General features: G+C 39.6%; 1 protein-coding gene across 2 annotated transcripts in view; it reads right to left on the bottom strand.

The window, feature by feature from the left end:
* Positions 1-26,540, bottom strand: part of AMMECR1 (AMMECR nuclear protein 1) — a 122,179-nt gene that overhangs the window by 43,957 nt on the left and 51,682 nt on the right. For both annotated transcript variants that reach the window (XM_058196528.1, XM_058196527.1), the window contains exon 3: positions 3,107-3,221. In XM_058196528.1, coding sequence (XP_058052511.1) covers positions 3,107-3,221 — 115 coding nt within the window. The remainder of the gene's footprint in view (positions 1-3,106; positions 3,222-26,540) is intronic.

Here is a 26,540-nt window from a genome sequence, read left to right on the forward strand (position 1 = left end):
CTATGGAGCCATGAAATAAAGATAATGGGAAATTATTTAACCCTTCTAGGTCAAACTGAACCCCCAAATTCCCATTTAGAAAACCCAAGTCTTTGAAAATGATGTACACCCCTTGGACAGTGAGAAGACAGCAACTCATCTTGGTTCTTCTCTCAGCAATCCAACTTTAACTACTAAAAAAAATGGTTCCAGTAGAAGAGAATATTTGGAGCTCAGAGTTGAATTGTCCTTGGTGCTCTCTGAGCTTGGTGGTTTTCTTGAGGATTTTTCCTTGCCCAACTATGTAATATCATCAGCGCCAAACAACCATGCTAAAAGAGCATCAAGGATCTCAAAAAAAATCTTCTAAATTCTGCATTATTTTCTTGCCACCATTGCAGTGTGAAGGAATGCAAAATTAAGCAAAGGTGGTATCTTAATTGGAACTGCTGAGTGAGGGCAACTTCTCTGCTGTTGTTACCTAGCTTTTATTTCTAATCAACAAAATGTGAGGAAAAATGACATGATTATTCTACCAATGGTGAACCTGCAAGATCTGGTTTTCCGTTTAAAAAAAAATCCAACAAAAACTACACAAAATGAAGTTGTTGTCATGTTCCCAACCTCAATGTCCAATACCACTCAGCACCCATTCGTACCCCTTTCTCCCTAGAAAGTATTCTTTTGTTTTGTTTCCACCCACCCCCATATCTAGGTTTCAAAATGGGAAATAAGCTTGTAGGGCAGAAAGGGGGAAGTTCAGAGATCATATTTTCTGTGGATGCTAAAGGAGAGTCCTTTATTCTTTTGCATTTGGAAGTAACATGTAGTTTTACCCCAAGGTTCCCAATAGGACATTCAATTCAATCTTCTCCTCCCCTCTCTTTATTGAGATTATCAAGGATTTAATCCAGAGAAACATGTTCCCAAAAAGCAAGTGCTCTAAACAAAACAAAACAAAACAAAAACTGTTTAGCCAACTATCCTTAGAATTGTAAAGATATAAAAAGGCTGCTACTCTTTTCTGGGTCTGTTACACAGCCATCTATAAATACCTATGGGCCTTTGCTGTGTGCAGGAGATCTTCAGCTGCTGAGTTATACATCATATAGACAGTTGGCAATGGAATGAAGAAGTCCCAGATTTTGCACACAAAGAGCTGGACTTAAATTTATACTCTCTTATTTATTTAAGCCCTACATCTCAGGAGAGAATAGCTATGATGGACGGACCTGAAGCCACATTGTGAGTATTTGGAAACCTCAGGCATGCATTTTTGCAAAGGCAACACTCTTCACGGCACGTTGCCTTGTATCATTCACAATGCAATAACTATCAAATATTAGGGGACGTAGCTAACAGCAGGAGGAGAGATCCTTAGCGTTTTCTGTAACCAGACTGGGATTTAAAATAAATCTCTAAAACTTGAGATGTATTCTGATTCAGAAACCAAGCAAATGGCAATTCACGAGTGAGGAGTTATTCAGTCTGAGCAGCCAATTCAGAGTTGCATGCAAAATGCTATGAGGGTGATTATTTGCCAGCTCTGAAAAAAAAAAATCCCGTAGTACATTTTACTCCAGCAGTTTAAAAAGAGGAAAAAGGAGAGAGATCCTACTTCTATTGTGGGCACAGCCCAATGCTTCAGTCTCTGTCTTTCTTATGCAAACAAACAAACAAACAAAAATCTAATACTTATAGTGTCCTAATGCTCCCACTCTCAACCTCAACATGCTAAAATGGTGAGCTCTAGACCACCTAATCAACATGGTTGTGCGTTCTGGGAACTATGACAGATGTTGTTCCAACCTGTAAGGCAGGCTAGGGTGGCCACATAGTCTTGAGTTTTAGCCCCAAACAACTTTCTAGAGGATACTGGATGGGACAAAACTTTTTTACCAATTCCAGCAAATCTTGAGAGGCCCTGGTTGAGGACACTTGGTATGGAGGAGATTCAGGGAACTAGTTGTGTTCATGCCATTTAGAATGATTTTTGAAGGCTACACTTCTCTCGTCTTCTACAATTCTAACTACTCTTGCTCAACTGACCTTCTCGGAGGCTGCCCTCACTTGTTTGAGGGCAGCCTCATAATGAACGCAGATCATTATAGACATGTCTGTTCTGAAAGCAGATTGACATGGAAATGCTAAATGTCTATATACACAAAACTCCATAACTCAGCTCTAGAGCTTATGTGATGGAGATCAAGGTAGAATGTTGGAATTTGAGTGGCATGCTGGGATGGTCAAGTGCCCGTTATTGTTGAAATTACTAAGATGCCCATTGTAAACTATTAGTTGGCAAGGAAAATTCATCTTTTTCATTGGGACAGTAACTTCAACAAATGAAGTAATAAATTAGGGTAGCCAACAGGAAAATCAAAATGTGAACACACGTTCACAGTTTTTGATAATTCCTTTTGCTCTGCAAATATTTTAAATTTGTACAGCATCAAGTAAGGTTTTTGATAATAAGTGCGTGTGTGGGAGCTGCTGTGCTCCAAACAATGTAGAAAATGGAAGGGATAAAAAGATTGCTACATGGTTCTTTTTGGCTTCATTCATTTATTTTAAAGCTTTATTTTCAGGGAAATGTTAAGCCTGTGTTCAGGCTTGCACCATTTCTCATTGGGAAAAAATTATCCCATATTTCATAAAATAGCATATATGTGAGAAGGCTGAGCTAGAATCTTTGTTCCTTTTTTTTAAAGCCTAAAGTTTTGTTTGTAATACATATAAATGTTCCATTTTATGTCCCCTCCTTCTGGCAATCTAACATGATGAACCTGAATTAACCAGTGGAAATTCATCTTTTTCATTGGGACAGTAACTTCAACAGATGAAGTAATAAATTAGGGTAGCCAACAGGACAATCAAAATGTGAACACACGTTCACAGGATGAAGAGGGGTAGAATTCAGAGTTGGACATTAATGGTCTGGTTCTTCTGGAGATCATTTTCACTGGATGAAGGAGAGCACATGAGTCACCTCCTTGCTTTTTCACACTCTTGCAGTACAAAACAGACCCTAATTGCAAACAAGTTCCAGATAAATTTCTAGGCTGTTCAATAATCAGAATGGGGAAATATCTCTCCATGAAATATGCAAAGCTTAGACGTTCCTTACCTCCCAATCCAAATAATCACAGACATCTTCAAAATTAGTAAGCAGAGACACTGAGCAGAAAAGCCGTGGCAGTTCATCCCTCGTCATTGGGGGAAATCTGCTATCTTTAAGGGCACTGTGGAGAAAGAGCACAACACACACACAAATGAGAGAAAACAGATACTGGAAGCAAAACAAAATTCTGAATTGTTAGCAGATGATTTCTGATCAAAACTGGTCGTCTTCCAAGAACGATTATTATACCTGTACCCTATTTTTCTGCCAAAGTACATCTGTACTTTGCTTCCCTACTTACTAGTCATCCCACTTAATTCTCACAAGAAACTTGTGATGTGCACAAACTGACACGCAGGGGTTGATTTCAGGACACTCTCGGTGCTGTGGCTGAATGAGTCTAAATTTGGATGTTACTGACCTTCTCTGGAACTTCACACATGCAAACATCAGATATTTTGCTGTTAAGACAGCTCATTACCAAACCTACCTTGAGGAAAGGGGAAATCCATGTTCACAAGCCAATCAACCTATGAACAGACCAGTTACAGAAAATAACATGCTGCTGGACAAATCAATACCATACTCCATAGGTAAGAAGTAGAAAAAGAATTAAAAAGAGGGTTGTGCAGTAGTTTTCACTGTTGACCAAAACACAAGTCTAGGATGTTTGGAAACTTCTTGATGTAATCCAGTGATTGTCAACCCCTGGAGGTCCATGATGTCATCACAGGGGTCCATGAAGACTTGAAAATTTTTTTATGATTTAAACCTTAAGTTTTGGGGGTCCATGGTCCGTGGCCTCAAAAGGTATTTAAAAGAGATCCGTAGTGAATAAATGGTTGAGAACCACAGATGTAATCAATAGGAGTACCTCAAGGATAGGTCAGTCATGCATAATGTAATAATTTAATGTAAGATTGAAACATTGTGCTCATTTCTAGATGTACACAAACATATATTTTGAAGTTCAGCAATCTGCATATTTAAAAAAACATATCTACAAAATTGCAGCAGGCAGCTAAAATTTGCACATCATGTAGCTCAAACCCTTATAAGACAAACCCTAAAAATGGTCAGTAAGTGAGGAGATTATGAACTTGAGATCATCTTCAAGTGAATTGTATCCCTATTGGAAAAACTAATTTAGTAATCCCAATGGTGCTTTTTCAGGAGGCAACTGGACTTCCTAGTTTTTCCTTTTGAAGAAGTTTTGCTTCTCCAAGAAGATAAGCAATATTACAAAATATGAGATTTATTTTAACACTGGTTAGAAGGAAAAATATGTTAGAAAAGATTTTTAAAAAAGTCAATATTAAGAGAAATAATCTGAATTAAACTAATTTAGGAGAATGGAATGAATAATGTTATTAGATAAAATACTATTGTCTAATTAAAAATTGATTTGAGTAAAAGACTTGGACAATGTAAGACAGATAAATGAAAGAGATGTTTATTTTGAAATTGCACAAGAAGATATGTAAACACCACAACACATTGTAATTGGTTTGATGAGATTTTTATGTTTGTTTGTTGCTAAAAAAAAAAGAAGTTTTCATTCTCATCTAAGAAGCTTCTTCAGCTCTGACAGGATAATAGGGAATTGAACTATCCTATCAGAGCCGAAGAAGCTTCTTGGATGAGAAGCGAAACATCTTCAAAAGGAAAAACAAGAAAGTCCAGTTGCCTCCTAAAAAAGCACCTTTGGGACAACCATGATCTGGATGACTGAGAATCTCTACAGACTTCTAACTTTAGTAATATACTAAAAATTGAATCCCAGAATTTTGATTATGTAAAAAGTAGAAACAACTGTTAATGCAACCAGTACAGAGGAAAATGTTTAAGAAACAGGGAAACATAACACTGTGAGAGTGAAGGAAACATAAACAAAGACTAAGAAAACCTGCATATTCAGTTTATTCCTAGAATTTTATTTTGAAAAGTGTGACATTGAATACTCAACCATTTGATGAATGCTTAATACTTGCTGAATATTCAGAGAACATTGGATATGTAGACATGGATTTATTCCATGGTGAAAGTTCAGAAGATGCTATACCAGGTACTTCAAATAATTTCTCACTTGCTGGTCAATCATGCAAGAATGGTTTAATGTCTACTGAAAGACAAAGGCCAGTCTTTTGAAGATGGCAAAGTCCACATAGTAGACAGAGAGGCCCACTGGTTTGAAAGAGGGATCAAAGTGGCCATGTATGTTAAAATTAAACAGCTCTCTCTCAAGGGGGAGGGGGCAAGGGAGGAATACAACATCACCATTTCCTGTCTACAACACAGTCCTTTCAGCAGTTCCAAGAAAGTTCCACACCCATTTGCACTATTCAAGTGACCCTGAGGGCACAGATAAACCTCCAAGTGGCCTCAACGACTCTCAGGAAAAGTGCTAATGACCAGATGACTGGAAGGAATATAAATCCTTCCATCTTCCACCATTCAGACAGAACTGAAGAAGCTTCTTGGATGAGAAGCAAAAGGTCTTCAAGGAAAAACAAAGTCCAGTTGCATTTTGAAAAAGCACTTTTGAGACAAGGATGGCTTAACTTAAGCAAAGATGCAATATCTTTCAAGTATACAAACCTGATGCTACGACCAGTGGCATGCAGTGCATTTTGCAACGGACAGTTGATATCTGCCTAAAGCAAAATGATTGACAGATGCCAATAAAGAAGAGCCAATGAAATGGAAATTAGATTAATCAGATTCAAAATGATTGGAGAGGCTTTTTTCCAGTAATTTTTTAATCTTGGATTTCTATAAAACTCCATGCATATGAATAATGGCTGAATGAATTTTTGTTCATTCTAATTTTCTTTTTCCTTTCAGTTAGCCACATATAAAGGTAAAGGTTCCACTCGCACATACGTGCTAGTTGTTCCCAACTCTAGGGGGCGGTGCTCATCTCCGTTTCAAAGCCGAAAAGCCAGCACTGTCCAAAAACGTCTCTGTGGTCATGTGGCCGGCATGAATCAACGCCAAAGGCGCACGGAACGCTGTTACCTTCCCACCAAAAGTGGTCCCTATTTTGCTACTTGCATTTTTACGTGCTTTCAAAACTGCTAGGTTGGCAGAAGCTGGGACAAGTAACGGGAGCTCACCCCGTTACACGGCAGCACTAGGGATTCGAACCGCTGAGCTGCCGACCTTTCAATCAACAAGCTCAACGTCCTAGCCCCTGAGCCACCGCGTCATATATACAGTGTACAGCTAGCTAGGCTAGCCACCTGGCCATATATACAGTGCACCATATACCAAGAATCAATTTGTGGCATAACTTTTTAAAAAATGTGAATGATTTTTACAACCTTACTCAATTTTTCAAAGATCTATCAAAATTATCCACAGGAAAGAATATTTTCAAAATGTCTTTAGGAACCAAGTCCTTAGTGCTTTACAAACATTATTCTCTTTTTTCCTGCTCTCCTTTTATGTATGACTACAAGGTAATATTTTTCAGATTGTGATGTGACCACATGAACTACTGACATTCCTTCTAGCTACCAGTTACATACTCGCTTGCTAGTTTGCACGACACTGCCAAAACAAAGAGACACTGCACCCTACTTCTAAAAGAACAGCAATTAAAGCAACGTTTTTAAAAGCTGTGGTGCAAATTTCCTTCCTTAAAATAAATGATTATTTGCCTGCTGGGAATCCCCAGTGATTCAGTGCACAAAAGCACTTGTGGTTTATGGAATGACAGGAAAAGGCCATGGATACAAACAGAAATGGAAAGCTGGGGGTGTTTTGTAGGCATTATTCCTGAAATTAAAAATTGTGGCCACTGTGGTGTCACTGTGGTCGGCCTGCTGTCACGTGACTGTCATTTTCAATGCTTCCTATAAAGTCAGTCAATGGGGAAGCCTGCAGGACATCAAAAGTTGCTCCTGCACCCACTGTTATTTTGCACACCTTTGGTCATTCTATTTCTCTCTTAAGGTGCGGAACTCAACTGGCAATGGACTGTCTATACTTGTAGTCCTTGACTTACAACCATTCGTTTAGTGATTGTTCAAAGTTGCAATGGCACTGAGAAAAGTGATGTATGACCATCTTTAATACTTAGGACCATTGCAGCATTTCCATGGTCATGTGATCAAAATTCAGATGCTTGGCAACTGACTCATATTTACAACGGTTGCCATGTCCCCTTTTGCAACCTTCTGGCAAGCAAAGACAATGGGGAAGCTTAACACTTAACAAGATGTTACTAACTTAATAACTGCAGTGATTCACTTAACAACTGTGGCAAGAAAGACTGTAAAATGGGGCAAACTCATTTAACAACTGTCTTGTTTAGCAACAGAATTCTTGGGCTCAATTATAGTTGTAAGTCAAGGACTACCTGAAATGGAATAACATTTGATGGATGAGTGGAACAAATTCTTGGAATATTGTTTTGAAAACTGAAAGTGGAGAGCGGTAAGTCTTTTGAACTCCTAAATTAAAACCTCTTTTATGATCCTTTTGGGGGCTGGCAAAGACCACAAATCTCTTTCATTTCTGCTACTACAGGTTTATGCTGGATAGAGAAGAAGAGATTCCACTTTTTTCTCCAGCCAAAGTCGTTTACATTTCCTTGTTGACTCTCATCCAAGAACTAACCTCTCAGCTTTTCTAGATCAGTCAATGTCAGCTAGATACTCCTACCTCACGAGTCACAATATATACCTATAGATTATGCATAATCTTTTATCAAGGATCAGGGGAAAAAACTGCTACAGGAAAAACTCAAAGGATCTGCTACAACATGGAAATGCAATAGCAATAGCACTTAGACTTATATACCCCTTCATAGTGTTTTACAGCCCTCTCTAAGCGGTTTATAGAGTCAGCATTTTGCCCCCAACAATCTGGGTCCTCATTTTACCCACCTCGGAAGGATGGGAGGCTGAGTCAACCTTGAGCCTGTTGAGATTTGAACTGCCAAATTGCAGGCAGGCAGGCAGGCGGCAGTAGCCTGCAGTACTGCACTCTAACCAATGTGTCACCTCGGCTCTTGGCTGCACACCTGAATTAAGGAGTTGACAGTACTCCCAAGCCTATTGCAAAGCATTTTATCAACAACTCCTTAAAAGCTACCCCATGCTCCCCAGGACAATCAAACTCACACTCCCACAAAGTGTGATTTTGTGGCTTTTGGACTGAAGCAATCTTTAGGAAAATTCCTCCATCCCATTTTTCTGTCATACTAGTTTTTCCCTGAGGTGTTTCTTTGAAAAGCAAAACCAACTTAAATCTTGACAACTTCCTAGCGCCTTATCTTCAATTTTCCACCCAACCTGTTTTTGCAGTTTATAATAGTTAAGACAGTTCCTAAAATACCTGAGATGGGAGTCAAAAAAGCTACATTTGAAATAAAGGAAAAAGAAACAAATCAAGATAGCGAGTGCCTTAACGTAATTTATTATTTGATAATAGGGGCTAATGTTGAATCTCCTCATATTCAGTAATAAGGTCTCCAGAAATATGCGTTCTGATTTTGTACAGGACAAAAATGGACTTTCAGTAAGGCTGGTTAGGTTACCACAAACATTTTTAGATTTTTGCAATACAATAAGTCCTTCTTTTTGTTGTTAGTTGCGAAGTCGTGTCCTTCTTAGAGGCTAGAAATATCCAGGTAGGCATCTGTATGGAGCGAACCATCCCAACTTCTCATTTAAAAGAAAAAAGTCCCCTCAAAATAGGCGGGTCTTTGTTTTAAAGACGGCTAAACTGAGCTGCCCAATTTGAAAACACAACTGGCTAAATAATACAAGATCTGGAAACTGAAGATAAATGGAAATTAAATTAGTTTTCCCTTCCCTCATTTTAATTGCATGGTGGTAGTTAAAGCTTATGCAAAAAAGTACCTTTTGAAGAGTTGAATGAATAACAGAACGACCTCAGTCATGAAAATAATATGCAAATGATTTGGCAAACCAGCAAGCATACATCCAGATCTTAGTTCAAGATAGACGATCATTTTGCAATCTTTCCCCAGGAAAAAATCGATCAACAATGCCTGAGATGACAGCTTTCATGCTCTCTTCAAGCAAAAGGGAGCTACCAGAGTAAGAAACAAGAATTAAGGTTGTTACGTTTTGTTAGCTTTCCCCAAAATTCAAGAATACAGGGGCATAACCCTACAACCTCTACTGACTGGAGGGAAATTAAGGACTGTATTCCTCCCCCAACCTCAAGGAAATATGGCTGACTTCCTCTGCTTTTCTCCTAAGATTCGGAAAACAACAAAATCCTTTCTCTTCCAATAAGCTGTTAAAGATTTAGTAATTTCAATTATATTGGTCTTAGAAAATTAATTTAATTGTAGAGTTTTTATTTTTGTTTTCTAACCAATACATTTTATGCTATAAGCTACAATAAACTAAGATTTTTATATGGACACAGTGAGATACAAATTTAATAAAAATAATCAATTCCTGACTTCCAAGTAGAGGTAATCCTCAATTTACAACCATTCATCTAGTGACTGCACTGAACAGCACTGAAAAATGTGACTTTCAAACTTACGACTGTTGCAGCATCCCCATGGTCACAGGATCAAAATTCAGACACTTGGCAACTGACTCATATTTATGACCGTTGCAGTGTCTTATGACCAGCCTGGGGAATTCTGGGAGTTGAAGTCCTCACATCTTCAAGCAGCCAAAGTTGAGAAACAATGGCTTAGACTAATTCTGCATTTTCCTCCATCTCATTTCTCTCCGCCCTTTACTTCATGATCAAGATATTTTTTTCGGACCACCACTTATTTGATGCATCCAACAACGTTGCATGAAGATCCTAATGGAAAAATGATACATTTTCCCACCACTCATACAGTAGCTTCTACAAACGCTTCTATCTCTCCCTTGCTGGCTTTTGTGAAAGCTGATTGGTCTGCAAGATCTACCGGACAGCACTTCTGATATCAGCAGCAAGAAACCCCCTTTTTCCACCAAATGGCAAATTTTAGAGACCAAGGTGTGACATAATAGCAGTCATCCAACATTTGAGAGGATGCCACAGAGAAGAGGGGGATCAATCTATTGTCCAAAGCACCTGGAGGCAGGACAAGAAGCAAAGGATGGAAAATGATCAACCTAAGGAGAAACTTCCTAACAGTGAGGACAATTAATCAGTGGAACGGCTTGCCTTCAGAAGTTGTGGATGCTCCATCACTGGAGGGTTTTAAGAAGAGACTGGACAGTCACTTGTCTGAAATGATATAGGATCTCCTGCTTGAGCAGAGGGTTGGACTAGAAGACCTCCAAAGTCCCTTCCAACTCTTCACTGGGAGATCTTGGGCCAGATCTCTGGCCTCTGCCTACCTAGGTTCAGAGCATTGCTGTAGTAATGAAAATGTCAACAAGGTTCTCTAGAGCTCATTGGGCTCAAAATGGAGTATAAATGGAATACATACAAAATTCCATAATCTATCTTCTCTTTGTGTGCTAATATTGTATGGCCCTGGATAAGCATCTAGAACAACTAGACACAAGAACAGTTTTTCCCCGAAGGCCATCACTCTGCTAAACAAATAATTCCCTCAACACTGTCAAACTATTTACTGAATCTGCACTACTATTAATCTTCTCATCGTTCCCATCACCAATCTCCTTCCACTTATGACTGTATGACTATAACTTGTTGCTGGCAATCCTTATGATTTATATTGATACATTGACCATCATTTGTGTTGTAAATGTTGTACCTTGATGAACGTATCTTTTCTTTTATGTACACTGAGAGCATATGCACCAAGACAAATTCCTTGTGTGTCCAATCACACTTGGCCAATAAAAAAATTCTATTCTATTCTATTCTATTCTATTATGGTGGCACTCATTGCTTCTTCATTTTGAACTTCTTTGGGTTGCAGTGGAGAACTTATTCTCTTGACAGTTAGATGCAAGGAATATGGCTATAGAAAAATATAGGTAGTCTTTGGGTTACAACCATTCATTTAGTGACCATTCAAAGTTACAAAAGTACTGAAAAAAGTGACTTATGACCATTTTTCGCACTTAGAACCATTGCAACATCCCCAGTCAGACGATCAAAATTCGGATCCTTGGCAACTGACTCATAGTTACGACAACTGCAGTGTCCCAGGGTCATGTGATCACCTTTTGTGATGTTCAATGGGGAAGTCAGATTCACTTACAAACGTGTTACTAATTGAACAACTGCAGGAAATTGCTTAGCAGCTGTGGCAAGAAAAGTTGTAAAATGGGGACAAAATTCACTTAAGAAGTGCTTCACTTAATAACAGAAATTTTGGGCTCAATTGGGGTCGTAAGGTGAGGACTCCCTATATATGAAAGAGATGCTACGCTCCTGTCAAGAGAAAGAATGGCAGCAAGAGGAATAACCCATTTTTTTCTCCTTTTAAAATAAAGCCTACAGATTTATATCGAGAGGAGAGGAGAGGAGAGGAATATCACTGCACTTTTGTGACTCAGTAAGTCACAACCGCCTTATGGATGCCTAATTAGAATAGAATAGAATTTTTATTGGCCAAGTGTGATTGGACACACAAGGAATTTGTCTTGGTGCATATGCGAGTCATTGGCCCCGATGGAGAGGGTGCGCAACTTGGGCGTTCTCCTGGATGAACGGCTGTCCTTTGAAGATCATTTGGCGGCCGTCTCCAGGAGAGCTTTTTACCAGGTTCGCCTGGTTCGCCAGTTGCGCCCCTTTCTAGACCGGGATGTCCTATGCATGGTCACTCACGCTCTCGTGACGTCTCGTCTGGATTACTGCAATGCTCTCTACATGGGGCTCCCCTTGAGGTGCACCCGGAAGCTCCAGTTAGTTCAGAATGCGGCTGCGCGGGTGATAGAGGGAGCCCTTCGTGGCTCCCATGTGACACCTCTCCTGCACAGACTGCACTGGCTACCTGTGGCCTTCCGGGTGCGCTTCAAGGTTTTGGTGACTATCTTCAAAGCGCTCCATGGCATAGGGCCGGGATACTTACGGGACCGTCTGCTGCTACCGAATACCTCTCACCGACCCGTGCACTCTCAGAGAGAGGGACTCCTCAGGGTGCCGTCGGCCAGACAGTGCCGGCTGGCGACACCCAGGGGAAGGGCCTTCTCTGTGGGGGCTCCCACCCTCTAGAACGAGCTTCCCCCAGGACTTCGCCAACTTCCCGACCTCCGAACTTTTCGCCGCGAGCTTAAGACACATCTATTTATTTGCGCAGGACTGGACTAGATTTTAAATTCAAATTGGTTTTAATGGGGATTTTATTATTTTTATTATTATTTTAATTATTCGACCAATTATAATAAGTTTTTTAATGGATGTTTTATTTGTATTTATATGTATGTTTTTATCTGGTTGTGAACCGCCCTGAGTCCCTAGGGAGATAGGGCGGTATAAAAATATGAAAAATAAATAAATAAATAAATAAATTTATAAATCACAAAGAAGCATCAGCGACAAGATGAGGGAGGTATTTGTTAATGATCCCTCAAATATGTTCTGAATATAACAGAACCAAAGGCAATCAAGGCTGCACTTCAGAGCTTAATTTTTGATGTGTAGGTTAAAAAAAAGCAGCTTAAACAACAATAATAAAACCTCCCCCAAGAAGCTAAAGATGGCACATCACAAAGAAGTTCTGTTGGCATCGCAAGGGAGTTTCACAAGTAGCTAGTTTGATTAGCAGGCCAAAGGGTAGGGGTGGGGTGCAGGTAGCATTGAGTTAACTAAAGAATATCCATGATATCCAAGGGTAAGAGGCGAAGAACAATGGTTTGTTCATTTTGTGACAGGAATAAGAGGCCACTACTTTGGGCTTAAGAAACATCTCCTTGCCCTTTACAGTTGAGAATGTGACATGGATGTGTTTGTGTATTCATTGAGAGTGAAGTGTATTGAGCTGTGGTGGTGCAGTGGTTAGAATGCAGTATTGTAGGCTAATTCTGCCGACTGCCAGCAGACCGATTCTCACCGGGTTAAGTAAGGTTGACTCATCCTTCCATCCTTCCAAGGTCGATAAAATAAGAAGCTTGTTCAGATTGTTGGGGGGCAAGATTTAAATTGCTTAGAGAGGGCCGTGAAGTGGTATATAAATCTAAGTGCTATTGCGATTACGGGCAACATGATAACTGTCTTCCAATATTTGAGGGGTTGCCAGAGAAAAGAGGGGACTGATTTATTCTCCAAAGCACCTGAGGGCAGGACAAGAAGCAATGAGTAGATTATTAAGAGAGATGCAACCTAGAACTAAGGAGAAATTTCCTGACAGTGAGAACAATATCAATGGAATAAGCTTGTTCCCTGGGTTTGGGGGTTCTCCATTGCTGGAGAGTTTCAAAAATAGACTGGACAATTATTTGATTAGGATGATATAAGGCTCCTACCTTGAGCAGGGATTGGATTAGAAGACCTGTAAGGTCCCTTCCAACCCTATGATTCTATGTTCAATATGGTAACAATAATTCCCAATAGTTTTGCTATGATCCAGGATTGTACATGCCATCATCTGGCACTTCCTGAAAATAAATTTGATTTGAGTTTGTCTCAACAAGCAGTTGGACCACTGCGGCTTTTAAGAAACTCATTCTATTCTAGCTCATGCAGCAGACCAAGTTATGATTTGCCACAGTTTCTCCAACAGCCAGCAACAAACTGGCTCAATTTACATACTGTACAAAGCTATGAAATGCAAATTGAAGAAGTAGTACAGGTAGTCCTCTACTTACAAACATTCATTTAGTGACTGTTCAAAGTTACAATGGCATTGAAAAAAAGTGAGTTATGACCAATTTTTGCACTCATGACTGTTGTAGCATCCCAATGGTCACATGATCAAGATTCAGATGCTTGGCAACTGGGTCATATTTATGATAGTTGGAAGTGGGTCATGTGATCCACTTTTACAATCTTATGACAAACTAAGTCAATGTGGAATCTGGATTCACTTAAACAACCACATTGCCAACTTAACAAATGCAATGATCCACTTAAGAAAGTGGCAAGAAAAATCATAAAATGGGGCAAAACCCACTTAACAAGTGTTTCACTTAGCAACATAAATTTTGGGCTCAGTTGTGATTGTAACTGAAGGACTTACCTGTAGTAGTAATAGTAGTGATAGTAATGAGCACCAAATCATGAATTAAGGCAGTTAAGAATTTTAAATGGGAGAAAAGTATTGAGGTGAATCCTGCCCAATAATCAAATTTTCTTTAGCCGAGTTTAAATATTTTGAAAGTACAGGTAGTCCTTGATTTACAATAGTTTGTTTAGAGACTGATCAAGGTTACAACAGCGCTGAAAAAAGTGAACTGACCATTTTTTCATACGACCATTGCATAACCCCTGTAGTCATGTGATCAAGATTCAAACGCTTGGCAACTGGCTCGTATTTATGATGGTTGCAGTGTCCCGGGGTCATGTGATCCCCTTTTGCGACCTTCTGAACAGCAAATGCAATGGGGAAGCCAGATCCACTTAACCACCTTGTTACTAATTTAACAACTGCAGTGGTTCCCTTAACAACTGTGGCAAGAAAAGTCATAAAATGGGGCAAAACTCACTTAACAAATTTCTCACTTAGCAACATAAATTTTGGGCTCAATTGTGGTCATAAGTAGAGGAGTACGTGTGGTTGAATAAAGATTCGAGGGACCCACCCGCTCGTTTTACTTTTAACTGCCAACAAGGGACTTTCCAACATTGCATATTTGGATGAAAGGATAGCTCTGATTCCCCAAGAGAACCAAGAATAGAAGTCATGTGGCTGAACTTCCCAGCTCTGTTTAGTCGGGGATGTTTTTAGGTTGCTACTCCACCCCCAGCGTCTTTTTATAACATCGGCTTTGAAAAATATGGCAGTGCTTGAAATAGTTAACCATGAACAGTTGAAATCCTCTTCCAGAAAGACACATTAGAAACTCCATTGAAACACAAGCGCCAACTATATTGTGATATTCTACTTTTAGACAAACCATCTTTGCAAGAGAAGGCACTCCACCCTACTGCTGGGCCCATACCATGTTTCACTACCTGAGTTTTGCTGCAGAGCTGAGAGGCAGAAACAACATTTTGAAGAAAAGCATGCAAATTTCTTGTACAGGTAGTCCTCAACTTACAAAAGTTCATTTAGTGACCGTTCAAAGTTACAATGGCACTGAAAGTGTCTTATGCCCATTTTTCACATTTATAATCATTGCAGCATCCTGGTTCATATTTATGTCAGTCGCAGTATCCCAGGGTCATGGGATCCCCGTTTGCAATCTTCTGACAAGCAAAGTCATTGGAGAAGCCAGATTCACTTAAGAACCGTGTTACTATCTTAACAACTGCAATGATTAACTTAATAACGGTGGCAGGAATGATTGTAACGTGGTGCAAAAATCCTTTATCAAATGTTTCGCTTAGGAACAGAAAATTTGAGATCAATTGTGATCGTAAGTTGAGGACTACCTATATATGGTACTGCATAACGAATAGGCAGGAATTTTGAAAATATAGTAGTTCAAGTTTGGACAGAAGTTAAAATTATGAAAGAAGGCAGGGGGAAAACATTTTGGAATGGATAATAAAATAGCAAGAGAAATAAAGGCTTCCTCTGGATAAAAATTACTAGTGGAAGGTTGGTAAAAGGAAGAGAAATCCCTTGTCCTAAATCTGTTTTTAAAATTTCCTGGAAGTTTTGGAGGCACTGACTCGTTTCCTGTGTGTTCATTAAAATCTACTTCTTTTTTCCAATGTTCCAGACAAGGAGTTGTGTTTGTTTTGAGCATGCTGCTATGGAATCCTGGCATCCATTTTAGCGGTGGAGAGGAAGGATAATAGATAAATATGGGCTACTAGACCTGGCTTGAGGAAATCCAAAGGATCACCAGATGGCAGCAGAGAGAGAAAAGAAACTCTTTGCTGCCCCCTACTGATCCTCTGGGGTTTTGTTCTCAAAGTCTAGTAAAAACAAAGAGGAGCAAGCTTTTCTAGCAAGCGATAAAACAAGTTCTATGAAATTAAGTATAAATTTACTTTTTTTGAAATAAACAGACGCAGTGGATGTAGGAAGTCTACACACCCTGCCAGATTTTTGAGATGTAAAAAAAATCAGACCAATAAATACACTCAGAATTTTTGCCACCTTTAATGTAACATATAAGCTGTACAATTCAATCAAAAAACAAACTGAAAACGTTTTTAGATGGAAAGATAACGAGAAGAAACAAGAAAAATGTGAAATAAATGTATTTCATATTCTTTGTATGTCTCTAGCTATGTTGGCTAGATTCACAAATATTATTTATATCAGAATAACAGAGTTGGAAGAGGTCTTCTAGTCCAATTCACTGCTCAAACAGAAGATCCTATACCATATCAAGGAAATTCCTAGCTGATTTCTATACATAGTGTCTTGAATATATTTACCGTATATACTCGAGTATAAGCCGAGTTTTTCAGCACGTTTTTTGTGCTGAAAAACGTCCCCTCGGCTTATACTCGGGTCTATACGGCTTATACTCGAGTTTTTTTTTTTTTTTAAGCCCCTCGGCTTATACTCGAGTATATTCGGCTTATACTCGAGTTTTTTTTTTGTTTTTTTTTTCACATTTTACCGGACGGGCTTTTGCATTAGCGCGGGGAAGCCCTGCCGGTGCAGTGAGAGGGCGGGGCGGGGGAGCCGCCAGCCTTCTCAGCTGAGGGAGGGAGGATTTCCCCGACCGGTAGGTGCCTCATTTCCCACCCTCGGCTTATACTCGAGTCCCCAGTTTACCCCAGTTTTTGGGGTAAAATTGGGGACCTCGGCTTATACTCGGATCGGCTTATATTCGAGTATATACGGTATCTGTCTAAATAAAAATTACTTGAGTGAAAGGAAAGTCCCTCTGGGTTAACTCAAATCCTAAGACATTTATTCTAGTTCTGTATGAGTATGTTTTCTCAAGGGGATTTCAGTGTTGTTTCACCCAGAAGTTACTGAATATTGGCTTCAGTTTGAAACAAGAAAAGAATAAGAAAAGTCAATTTTATTAACTGCCAACCTTGTTTCCTAATAATTTACTCGAATTTTCAAGGTTTATCATCCATGCTTCTGGTGGCAAATCGACTTCTGCTTACATGTCATAATAAGAACAAATGTACCTCCCTCCCTCCTGGGGGAATTAAATGGATCTATCTGTCGACCAGAGGTGGTTAGTGCCAGATAAATAAAGGATGGAGTTAATAACCCGGAGAACAACTGTGCTATTGGCAGATGGATCTAAACCTCTGTAATGTTATTGGCTGGCAGTGACTTTACTTACTTAAGTACCTCCTTTCCAAATGGAGATATTCTAATGCAACATGCAATGCACAGGATTGACGGGAAATGCACAAATCAGATTTATTTTGATATAAATGAATGCTCCAAATATAGAGAGGCATTTGATTAGAGCCCAATAGAAAATTGTACTGAAAATATTAAGGAGTTTCCTATATGGGGGAACTGTAACTGATATTGTATCAATGTCAAATATTGATAATAGTAACTACAATTTCAAAGGCTAGCTATATAACAGTTTGTGAATCGTGGGTCTACTTCTCCATCACGCTCCATTTTATTTAAAACACATGCATGGTTGAGCACTAATTTTGTGCTCTCTTTGTGGACTTAAAGGCTCTCCTCAGATTTCGGAATACAACTATCTGGGTTTACTCTTATACCTATACAATCATAGACTCATAATTCAGAAACTACTATGTACATAGGCCTTTGAAATAATTATTTGTCTGAAATGGTATAGTTTCCTGCCTGGGGGTTGGACTAGAACAAGGGTCTCCATCCTTGGTCCCTTTAAGACTGGCTGAGGAACTCTGGGAGTTGAAGTCCACAAGTCTTAAGGGGACCAAGGTTGGACATCCCTGGACTAGAAGACCTCCAAGGCCCCTTCCAAGTCTGTTATTCTATATTACGACAAAGGAGAGAAAGGAGAGAAAAAAATGAAGATCTGTGGTGGATCAAACTAAAGGGTGATCTGGTTTGTGTCCCATACAGGTAGTCCCTGATTTACAACCATTGTTTAGTGACTGTTTGAAGTTACAACGGCACTGAAAAAAGCGACTTATGACCATCCCCCCCCGCCTCTTACAACCGCTACAGCATCCCCATGGTGACATGATCAAAATTCAGATGCTCGGTAACTGGTTCATAATTTATGATGTTTGCGGTGTCCTGAAGTCATGACCTTCTGATAAGCAAAGAAGCCAGATTCACTTAACGACCATGTAACTGACTTAACAACTGCAGTTGTTCACTTAGCAACAGTGGGAAGAAAGGTCATAAAATGGGCGAAAACTCACTTAACTAATGTCTCTCTTAAAAATGGAAATTTTGTGGGCATAACTCAAGGACTACCTGTAGTAGAATAGGCAAAGTAGTGTATTAAGGCACGGACAAGAATCTTATTCACTTCTGAAAGGGACTTGGTAAAGGACTGTATGATAAAGTGGGCACAAAATTTTCAGGAGCCAATATTATTGGAAACTTGGGAAAAAATTTGGGTTAGAAATGTTAAATTCACGCAGGCACAGAATCTGAGGGAAAATTTTTATAAAATGTTTTATAGATGGCACTTAGATCCTAAGAAATTATCGTGTATGTACCCAGATATGCAAGCAAAATGTTGGAGATGTAATTGTGATGATGCTACAAATTTTCATATTTGGTGGACTTGGAAGGATATAAAGGCCTTTTGGATAAAAATTTGGTGGATTTTACAAAATGTTTTGAAAAAGAAGATAAAGTTCCTGCCGCAATTTTTTTTGTTGGGAATTATTACGGATTGTACAGTAACTGAGACTAAATTGATTTTAAATCTAATAACTGCAGCAAGATTACTAATTGGACAATATTGGAAGAAAAAAGAACTACCTACAATAGAAGAATGGATATTGAAAGTTGCCAATTTGGCTGAGATGGCGAAGATATCAGCCTTTTTGAAAGACAATACGCAAGAAAGATACTTAAAGGAATGGAAAAAATGGATTGACTATATTCAACGTAGATATCAGACTAAGAGTTATCAGACTGTTTTTGAATGATTATGATGTATTATTTTTGATTGTTTTCGGGGGAAGTTAGGAATTGATGATTGTAGGGGTATAATTAAGTTGGGACGAAAAATTTTTAGCATATGTTTGTTTTATTTTTAACTATACCTTGTGCTCGTTCCGGGAAGTCGGGAGGGGGAGGGGGGTTGCGAAGGGAGGGGGGAGGGGAGGTGGGGGGAAAGGGGGAAAAAAATTTCTGTAAAACTTTTTGAATAAAAAAAAAAATTAAAAAAAAAAGAATCTTATTCACAACTATTTCCCCACAACTGGCCTTAGGGAATACCTATGAAATTCTATAACCCTTCTCCAAAACTCATCCACAGATGTTACTTCTAGGATAATGAAATATCTTCTATGGGTGGTCCTGGACTTACAAAAACGGTTTTGTTTAGAGACCGTTCAAAGTTACAACAGCACTGAAAGAAGTGACTTATGACCGCTTTTTACACTTATAACCATTGCAGCCTCCCTGTGATCAAAATTTAGTCACCTGCCAACCGATTCATATTCATATTTATAGTTATCCCGGTGTCATGTGTCCACCTTTTGCAACCTTCTCACAAGCAAAGTCAATGGAGAAGCCAGATTCACTTAAAACTGAATTAATAACTTAAGTACTGCCGTGATTAGCCTAACAACTAGGGCAAGAAGTTCATAAAAAGGGGCAAAACTCACTTAACAAATGTCTTGCTTAGTAACATAAATGTTGAGGACTATCTGTACTCCAAAAGCAAGTGTGGAAAACTTCAGCAATGCATAATCACAGAGCACGTGCTCTGATTCAATCTTTATGACTGCATTCGAATCCATTTACATTTCATGTTAAGCTGCTTCCCAAGAGCTTGCAGCAGTAGCTTCCACAGACAATGAAAAAAGGAAGACGTGTTTCTAAGACTCTCCACAACTGTCGCAAGCAAGGAGATGGTTTCGTCCCACATAAATTAAGAGACTCCTCTTCCCTGAAACTCTCCAGCAAGGGTTCCTCTTTTTACGGGAAACACCAGGCTCACTTCTTATGTCCCTGTGTGGTCTCATCACTGAATTGTAAAAAAGGCAAATTGCAGGGAGCCATTTGAAAGAAACCCTGCAATCAACAGCAGCTGTCTGGGATTATTAAAACCAGATATATTGGCTCCTATCGTCCCAGAAACACCCACCCCCTAACCGTCCCAGAAATTCTGCAGCTCTTTAATTTATTTAATTTTTCCCTTTGCTTGAATTTTTGGCTGTAAAATCTCAAACTGGAATGGTTCTGTTTTATACTGTATAACAGTGATGGCAGAGCCATCTCTCCGGGCATGCCATCGTTGCCCGTTGCTCTTCCGAGTTCCACGCCGGCCAGCTGGTATTTGCGCACAGGAGCACTGGAAGACCAACTCTGTGGTACACGTGCGCATGCCAGGAAGCTAAGCTTTTGGCTTCCGGCACACGGATGCACACCAGCCAGCTGATCTTTGCATGCGTATGTGCGCGCCAGAAACCAAAAGACCAAGTGACTGGCACACATGCACATGCCAGAAACTGGAAGCTTAGCTTCCTGGGGTGCACATGGGTGCTGGGGAACTGATCTTCCAGTTTCTGGTGCTCCCATTTTGGCACTCGGTGCCGAAAAGATTTGCCAACACTGCTCTATAAAAACCTGAAAAGCACCAATACAGGTAGACCTCGACTCACAACAGTTGTTTAATAACCATTCAAAATTACACCAGAACTGAAAAAAATGGACTTATGACTGTTTGTCACATTTACAACTGACTGACAACTAATATTTATGACAGCTGCAGTGTCCCCGGGTCATGTGATCACCTTTTATGATCTTTTGACGAGCAAAATCAAACAATTAAGTGAATTAAGTCAGACTCACATAACAACTGAGTTACTAACTACACAACTGCAGTGATTCACTTAACAACTATGGCGAGAATGGTCGTAAAATGGGGTAAAACTCATTTAACAAATACCTCACTTGTCAATATAAATTCTGGGCTCATTTGTGTTCGTTAAGTTGAGGACTTCCTGTAGTCTTTCGTTCACAGCATGCAGATCAAGCTTGTGATCAAGCATGTAAATAAAGCAGGACACTCTGGAGTGTCATAAAGATTATTACGGAAAGCCAAATTGTTATGTGGATGAGAAGGAAATTATTTTTCTGAACCCATTTCTAAACACAGATATTTCCCTTCAAGCAAGAATCTTAAAAAACTGTTTATGACTGTTTAAATGTCAGAACCACTGTCGTAAGCAGAAGCACAATTACCTCAAAATGCATGCCATTACTTTAACAGTACAGAGTATGCACATTATTGCTAGTAGGGGTTTCTATTATGCTTCTCTTCCATGTTTTCCCCATGGAAACGGACCAGCAAAGCTGACGGTGAACACTATATTTCTAGTTTATGCTAAGATTTGTGGGTTCGGGTACTCTAAACTCTGCCTTTCAATAAATAAATATCAATGGCCACCAACTATGCTCCTGAGGTTTTAAACTAATGAAAAAATATACTTCCTTGAGGACCCATACCTAACAACAAGGCTCTGTCCAAGAAGAGAAATTTGAGCCAAACATGCTGGCGGTATTATTATTTTCATGATTAAATTTATGTGCTGTCCCATTTCTTTTCAAATTGCTGGATCAATTTCAGAACTAATTAACTGGCAGAGTTCCTTTCTTTCATATCCTCGACTTACAACAGTTTGTTTAGCGACCATTTGAACTTACAACGGCACTGAAAAAAGTGCCTTCTGACTGTTTTTCACACTTATGACCATTGCAGCATATTCATGGTCACAGGATCAAAATTCAGAAGCTTGGCAATTGACTCATGTTTATGATGATCGCAGTGTCCTGGGATCATGTGATTCCCTTTTGCGACTTTCTGACAAGCAAAGTCAATGGGGAAGCCAGATTCACTTAACAATCATGTTACTAAATTCACAACTGCAGTGATTCACTTAACAACTGTGGCTAGAAAGGTTGTAAAATGGGGCGGAGCTCATGTAAAATATCTGACTTAGTAACAGAAAGCTTGGGCTCAATTGCAGTCATGAGTTGAGAACTACCTGTGCAGACGACCTTGTTTAATGGACACTCGTTCAGTGACTGCTCCAAGTCACAACAATGCTGAGCAAATGGTGGCTATGGATGATCCTCGAAATTCTGGCCATTGCTGCATCTTGTGGTCAAGTGACTAAACTCTGGGTGCCTAGCAGCCTGCCCACATTTACAACTGCAAGGTGTACTCCCTTCTCCTGCCTCTTCCATCTCTACCTCCAGCCTCTCACAGCTGACCTTCACCATCTTCTTCCTCACTGCTAATGAGATGTGTCCACCCAAGGCAGCTGCAAGGGCCCGATTGAGCAGGCCTTGTCACCAAACAAGATAGCAAAAATGGTTGGGGGCACTAGAGTGCAGGGCAGCCAAAAGGACACAGATGAGGGCGGGGAGTTGAAGTGGAAATGACCATGGCAGCATAGGAGAAGCATGAAATCCCACTGTAATGACAACTAGAACTATCCAAACTGCCATTGCTAAGTGATGGGGTCATATGAGGCTTTGCTTAAGAGCAGCTTCGCTTAGCAATGGAAATTCAGGTCCCAATTAGGGTCGTAACTCAAGGACTACCTGTAGCCAGCAACTTTGCCCTGTCTTCTTTTCCTAGTCCAGCTTGTCAAGCAATGAAAGAGAGGTTATTTTGCAGAATGTCTCCTAGAACTTAGCACTATTTCATTTGGATCTCTGAAAAAAGCCTTTGGGAAGTCCCAAACTTAAATTTCCTAGGACTCCCAACAGGAAGGCATCAATCAAAGCTCTGTTGTGAACTTTTCTCCATTCCTACCTGCTTATTCTGAATAAATTTTAAGGTAAAGGAAGAAAGCAGTAGTCCTGCACAGGCTGAAAGGTGAGCCAGTCGCTTGCAGCTCCCATCTCCCTGAAGATGCCACTAAGAAGATTATTTATTTATTTTATAACTCACCTTTATTATTTTTACAAATAACTCAAGGTGGCGAATATATCAAACACAACTTCCACCTCCTATTTTTCTCAAAACAATAGCCCTGTGAGATGGGATGGATCCAGAGGAAGGGACTGGCCCAAGGTTACCCAGCTAGCTTTCATGCCTAAAATGGGACTAGAACTCTCCATCTCCTGGTGATTAGCCCAAAGTTACCCAACCATCTTTCATTCCTAAGGTGGGACTAGAACTCACTGTCTCCCCGTGATTGGCCCACGTGGGGGAGATGTACTCATCCAATAAAACAGCAATTCTAAGAATTGTAGAATGAATTTAAGACCTTAAGAACGACTGCTCGACAAGATGTGAAAAATAATTTGTCAACCTGTTGTGAAATGATGTGGTAAACTTCTGCCAAGTTCAGAAAGTTCTTGAAGAAGCTGCAAAACACAAGGCATTTTTTAATGATCCAGATTGCTCCGTTTTACACATTCCATCTCAAACCATACATCCTGAGCTGAAGTACATTTTATTGAAGCGCAAAGGGTAATAAATGCGTCAGGGTTTTTTTTGAGGGGGGGGTTGGAAACAGAGATTTTTGTTTTGTTTTACTTTCTCTTCCTCAAATGTTGTTATGCTTTTGTATAGCACAATAAAAAGAGAATGTCTTACCCGTTCAGGAAAAATTAATTTCACATTAAAAAGACTTAGAGAATACTTTTTTACTCCTTCAAGATAATCAGAGCAGATGTGTTAACAATGTTAGCAATGTCTAAATTGCTCGCTATTCAGAAAATGCTATTAGGGCTGCTAAAAATATGTTTACAAAAACAACTCAGTACTAGTTCATTTTAGAAAAACTGGTTTTGCATTGCTTTGTAAACTAATGAAATGAAATGTTCTAGAGAAGTTTTTTCAAACTTGGAAGGAGGGGGAGACTTCCAACTCCCAGAATTCCCCACTCAACATGTTGACTGGGGAATTCTGGGAGTTGAAGTCCACAAGTCTTAAAAGAGCCAAGTTTGCAGACCCCTGCTCTAGACTGTTGCACATTCTGGATTATCTTCTCTCTTTAAATAATATTGTACTAGCAAAACCACTTAATTCTAGAATTGCCTTGTTATTCCTCAATTACGAAGTCTAACATAAGAAGCCAGAGAAGAGAAGAAATGGAGAATAAAAGGCAGGGAGTCTGAAGCAAACCTCCTCTGTAGGAAAATACAGAATATCAGTGTATCGGCCTGAGTTCGAAAGCATGAAATCCCAAAGGTTAAAAAAAATGGGAGTGCCAGTTTTGGGACAGTACATCTGCCGTTAGTTGCCAAAAACTAATGTGGCTTTGGCAATGTTCCCAGCAAGACCTAAAATAACCATCCATACTAACTCTATGCAAAAATATATAGCATCCACTTGAACACAGAATGGAAAGAACCAGGAGCTAAAATTTAAAACATATTTCTCTGTATATTTCTGGGGAAAATTACGGTATTCGTGTGCTCAGGGAAAACCTAGAAGTAGGCTTAATGGAATCCTAATGTCCTGCCCGGTCCAAATATGAACCCAATGTGAAATTCCTATTTACCACTTTTGAACTGCAGGTAAAGGGGACCTGACCCATATCTATCATGCATCTGTTCAAGATTAAATTGAATTTCAATTTAAAATTGAAGAAGAAGGTGGAGTATAAATGAAGGAAAGAAAAAGAATAAATGACTGAATCAGTGCTTCTAAACTAGAGGACGAAGCTCATGGAACATGGGATAGAGAGAGAGAGAGAGGGAGGGAGGGAGGGAGGGAGGGAGGGAGGGAGGGTAGGTAGGTAACTATTTTCTTATTCACATGGTAAGCCAAGAATTATGGTTGTAAGTCGTGCCAGTCATTAATCTGAGCGATCCGATTTTATGACTTTTTTGTGGTAGCTGTTAAGTGAATCACGAGGATCTTCAATGAATCCATTGTCCTCAAAATTGGAAATATTGGTAACTGGGAGACACTATAAATGGCTGTACATGAGGGCTGGTTGCTGAGCAACAAAATGAATTCACATGACCCCCAGCTCATGGTGGGGGGGGGGGGAGCCATCAGAACTTTAAGTCTGTGTCATAAATACAGGTAGTCCTCTACTTACAACAGTTCCTAAGTGACCATCCAAAGTTACAATGGCACTAAAAAAAAGGATTTATGATTGTTTTTCGCACTTTTTTAAAATTTGCATTTATATCCCGCCCTTCTCCGAAGACTCAGGGCGGCTTACACTATGTCAAGCAATAGTCTTCATCCATTTGTATATTATATACAAAGTCAACTTATTGCCCCCACCAACAATCTGGGTCCTCATTTTACCTACCTTATAAAAGATGGAAGGCTGAGTCAACCTTGGGCCTGGTGGGACTAGAACCTGCAGTAATTGCAAGCAACTGCTGTTAATAACAGACTGCATTAGTCTGTTGAGCCACCAGAGGCCCTTAAGACCCTTGCAGCATCCCCATGGTATTGTGATTTACATTTGGATGCTGGACAACTTGATTCACATTTATGACAGTTGTAGTGTCCCGGGGTCATGTGATCATCTTTTGCGACCTTCTGACAAGCAAAATCAATGGGGAAACCAGATTCACTTAACAACCGTGTTACTAATGTAACAACCACAGTGATTCACTTAACAAACGGGGCATAAAAATGGGGCAAAGTTACTTTAAAAAAATTCTCACTTGGCAACATAAATTTTGGGCTCAATTCTGGACGTAATTTGAAGACTACCTGTACGTTTTTTGGTGTCTGTTTAATTTCAATCAGCTAAGTGATCAGTCATCAGTCGAGGACATGAACAAGGACATGAGGCTGTTTCAGTTTTGAAAGCTGAAGCTATGCTCAGTTGTGGTTTTGGGTATCTGGAATTCAGAAATGCTTAAGTTGTGGAAGTTGCAATACCTGGAATCCGTACAAACTTTGAGACATAATCTCCCCAAAAGCAGAAGTATCTTCAAAAAGATGGCAACAATGAGTCAGTTTATAAAGCAGAACAGTTGTTTTAAACTGCAGAAGTTTGTAAACTTGACCAGAGAAACCGGACTTAGAAAAAAAATATATCAAAGAACTGGACAGTTACTCTCTAATCCTGCTGCTTTATAGTCATTAGTCCATTAGTATCAATCCTGAGTCATCAGTCCATTAGTATCAAAGCAAGGCTAAAATGGTCTCATCTCATCCTGAAAAACATTCCAAAAGATCACAGATGCTCCTTAATTCAGATCTTTTTGTAGTTATAGGTGAAATCACCCAAGGTTTTCTGCTCATCTCCTCTTAAGGGATCCATAACAGGGAAAAATAACTGCGTTCCCACTCCACAGAAACACATTTCTCCTTTGTGAATTCTAGCAGTCCACAAAAATGACCCCATTCTAAGTTACAGGAATTTTAAAAAT

Source organism: Ahaetulla prasina, chromosome 11 (assembly GCF_028640845.1).
Source record: "Ahaetulla prasina isolate Xishuangbanna chromosome 11, ASM2864084v1, whole genome shotgun sequence".
Classification (NCBI taxonomy): domain Eukaryota; kingdom Metazoa; phylum Chordata; class Lepidosauria; order Squamata; family Colubridae; genus Ahaetulla; species Ahaetulla prasina.